The 3579-nt window shown below is 37.6% G+C and overlaps 1 protein-coding gene across 1 annotated transcript; it reads left to right on the top strand.

Moving 5' to 3' along the window:
- The first annotated feature begins 604 nt into the window (after positions 1 to 604).
- LOC124594026 lies at positions 605 to 1355 on the top strand. Its single transcript, XM_047132377.1, has 3 exons — positions 605 to 640; positions 794 to 895; positions 990 to 1355. Exons 1-3 carry the CDS (start codon positions 605 to 607, stop codon positions 1353 to 1355), a joined length of 504 nt encoding a protein of 167 aa, XP_046988333.1.
- The last annotated feature ends 2224 nt before the right edge of the window (positions 1356 to 3579 follow it).

Genomic DNA, 3579 nt, shown 5'->3' with positions numbered 1-3579 from the left:
AACTAGTAATGCACCAACTTGCATTTCTCTCCAATTTATACTTTGGACAACACCCATACTTCTATAGGAAATGCACTAGCGCACTTGCGCTGTTTTTTGAACTTCCCACCAAAATTTGAATTTAACGCGATTTTGTTCGTAGCTCAATTGACCTTTGTAAGATGGATGAGTGCTAAGGGTGGGGAAATCCGATGACTCATTGATGATGTAGATGGTACCTCTGATGACACAATCTGCACCAGATCCCACCCAGAATAACTATAAACATAACCTTCTTGGGAAACAACATCTGAACTATATGTTGTTAATGTCTTTATTGCGCCATGCAAGTGACGCCAACTCTATGTCAGTAGCTTGGACCTGTGTCAGGTTGTGACAGAACAACAGCCTTCATTTCATTAATTTCATAGGCACTACCGCAAATAAGCACCACATTTGAGGATGATCGCTTCTATAAAGTGTTGTCAGGAAACTCAGCTGATCAATGCGATGTGAGAGAGTTGTTGGCAGTGAATGAAGATATATCCCAATTTTTCCATAGTCAACAATGAGTTTTAAGTTAGCAGTGATGTCTTAATGTGGTTTACTTAGAATAGAGGCTATCATGATCTTGTTTTTGCAACAAGATGCAGAATTTTATGTTAGACACTATCCTATAGGTTGCATGTGAGTGAAATCACTATGTATCTTCCACATAAATCGATTTCAAAATCTATGTTGAAGCATATGATAGTGGTTCAAAATCTAGAAATAAGGTAAATGTTACCCATTCGAAAATTTCAATGCAAAATAGCAAATTATCTCATCCAAAGTAGCTTTCAAACTCTTAATATGCACCACACTGAAAACCAAACTCCCTCCCCCCTCGCTCAGTGAGTTTATGTTTCTCAAACAGGTGACATACAATAAGCTCATCCTGGCATTTATATCATTAAAAAAACCTTCATGTAGTTTTGATGTTATTCCAGACTATGTTATAAACGAAACAGGATATCATGAATCACTCCTTTACCACTGATACATTTCTAAATCTCCTTAAAGTTGTGAAGGTAACTACCTTGCACAAAAAGGGAGCCACAGGCAACATTAATCATTACAAGCTTGCAGCTCAGCATACTGGCTTGTCAAAGATCTTTGAGAAGCTTTTTCACAATAGATTGCTAGAGTTCACTAACAAAAACTTCTTGCTGTCAAACAATCAGCATAGTTTCAGGCAATCAAGATCCACAACTACAGCAGTCTATGAACTCCTACATGCTATGTTAAAAGCCATAGATGAAAAGAAAATGGCTTCTGGAATCTTCTTGGACCTATCCAAAGCATTTGATATTATCGAACACAACGCTATTATATAAACTGGAAAGAAAGGGATTAGAGGTATTCCAAATGAGTGGGTTAGGTTATATCTTACTAACTGACAACAAAAAGTTTTTCTTAAACAGGACAAATTCATTGGAAACATTATAAGAACAACAATATATACATCAAAAAGGTACAATGAAATATGGTGTGCCACAAGGGTTGACATTAGGTCCAGTACTCTTTCTTTTGTACGTAGATGACCTGAATGAAACTGCTCAAGCCAAACTGAGAACTTATTTCCTGATGACACTCGTATTTTAAGTACAGGGTTAAACCAAAAAGATCTTCAAACATATACGGACACATCATTGCTGGAGTTAACCCATTGGTTTGAAAGAAATAAGCATATCATAAACACTGAATAAACAGCAGGTATGAACTTTCATATATCGAACCCTAAGCAACGAAATGACCGCTCATTGGAAATTAATAACAAAAGTTTAAAACTGGTTGATGATATGAAAATGCTAGGAATATATCTGCAGAGCGATCTAAAATGGCAAGCACATTAAATTTCTTACAGCTAAACCATAATCAATCTGTTATATGATACTTAACACGAGCTGTAACAGAACAACAGTAATACAGGTGTATTACACACATTTCCAGTAAGTAGTTAGATATGGAATAATATTCTGGGGGGGGGGGGGGGAGGGGTGAACCTTGTACTCTATCTATATTCAAAGCCGAAAAACGAGCTATCAGAATCATCTGCAACATATAGAAACAAGAGTTGTGTTGCCCTCTTTTCGCAACATTAAAGACACTGAACATTCCATACCTTTACATATTTGAAACTATAGTCCTTACAAGAGAATATATAGGAACCTCCAATTCATACCAGTAAAAGAGCTCTATGCACAGTCATGGAACAAGAAACGGCAATAACAGCCACGTCTCCTATGCTAGGACATCAACCTATCAGAAAAGTTCTGTTTGTAGAGTATGAAATTTTATAATCACCTTCCCAATGACATAAAATTATTAAAAGAAGAAAGCTTGTTCAAAAAAGCTTAAGACATTTCTGATAGATCAGAGCTTCCACTCTGTGAATGAAATCCACACCAATTGAAGTAAAATTATCAAATGTAATGTAGCAAACACTAGGGTGCTTCTATTATTGTTATATATATGAGGGTCATTCAATAATTAAAGAGACAAAATGTAGGTCGGGGAAAAAACTGTTAGTAGAGCAAGTCCATGGCTTTAATTTGACATCACTGGGATGAGCCCTCATCAGCTGATATATCACCACTGTTTTGTTTATAACCTCAAAAATACATTTCAAGTTGTCGAGTTCGCTTGAAACGACCACATTAGTTGAACAATGTCCTGTTATTCCTTTCTACTTACTGAAGGCGAGCAACCAGTGAATACATACTGTAAGATTTCTAAAGTTTATGGTGAAGGTTGTATGAAATGTGGAAATTTTTACAAGTGCATTGAGCAGTTCAAAAATGGCCATGACTCAGTGACTAATGAACAGTGGTCTGGCTGACCAGTTGTTTCAACTCCCTCACTTGAAAGTCGAATTGATGACATTATTCATGCCGACCGCCGTCTCACTGTTGAAATGATAGTTGGTAAGGTTCAAGTTACTACTGGTACAGTTCATAACAGTGTCTGTAACAAGCTAAAGTACCGTAAAACGAGCAAGATGAGACCCAAAGGAGTTGACGTGGCAACACAAGGAAACAAGGTCAAGAGTGTGCACAGAGCTAAAGGAACATTATGAAAGAGAAGGTGAGCACTTCCTCAACAAAATTTTAACTTGTGATGAAACTTGAGTTCACTATTATGAGCCACAATCAAAAAGCAAAGCATGGAGTGGAAGCACACCAACTCACCTGTCAAGAAAAAATTCAAAACCCAACCATCACCAGGAAAAGTCATGTTGACAGTGTTTCGTGATGCTGAATGTCCATTTTTTTGTGATTATTTCGAAGAGCAGCACACAATGAACAACCAATTCTACATGGATTTGATTTTAAACAAGATGAAGCCAGCCATGAGAGAGAGACGTCGTGGATCTCAGAGGAGAGATGTGATTCTCCAGCAAGACAATGCACGTCCTCATAGTGCTCAACTAACCCGTGAAACCATCGACAAAATGGGCTGGGAAGTACTGCTTCATCCCTCTTTCACTCCTGATTTAGCACCTAGTGATTTTCATTTGGTGCACTGAAGGAGGCATTGCATGGGAAGAGGTTCCAGGAC

This window comes from Schistocerca americana, chromosome 2 (genome assembly GCF_021461395.2).
Source record: "Schistocerca americana isolate TAMUIC-IGC-003095 chromosome 2, iqSchAmer2.1, whole genome shotgun sequence".
Classification (NCBI taxonomy): Eukaryota; Metazoa; Arthropoda; class Insecta; order Orthoptera; family Acrididae; genus Schistocerca; species Schistocerca americana.
The sequence above is the reverse complement of the archived record's forward strand: the minus strand, read 5'-3'. Positions and strand labels throughout refer to the sequence as shown.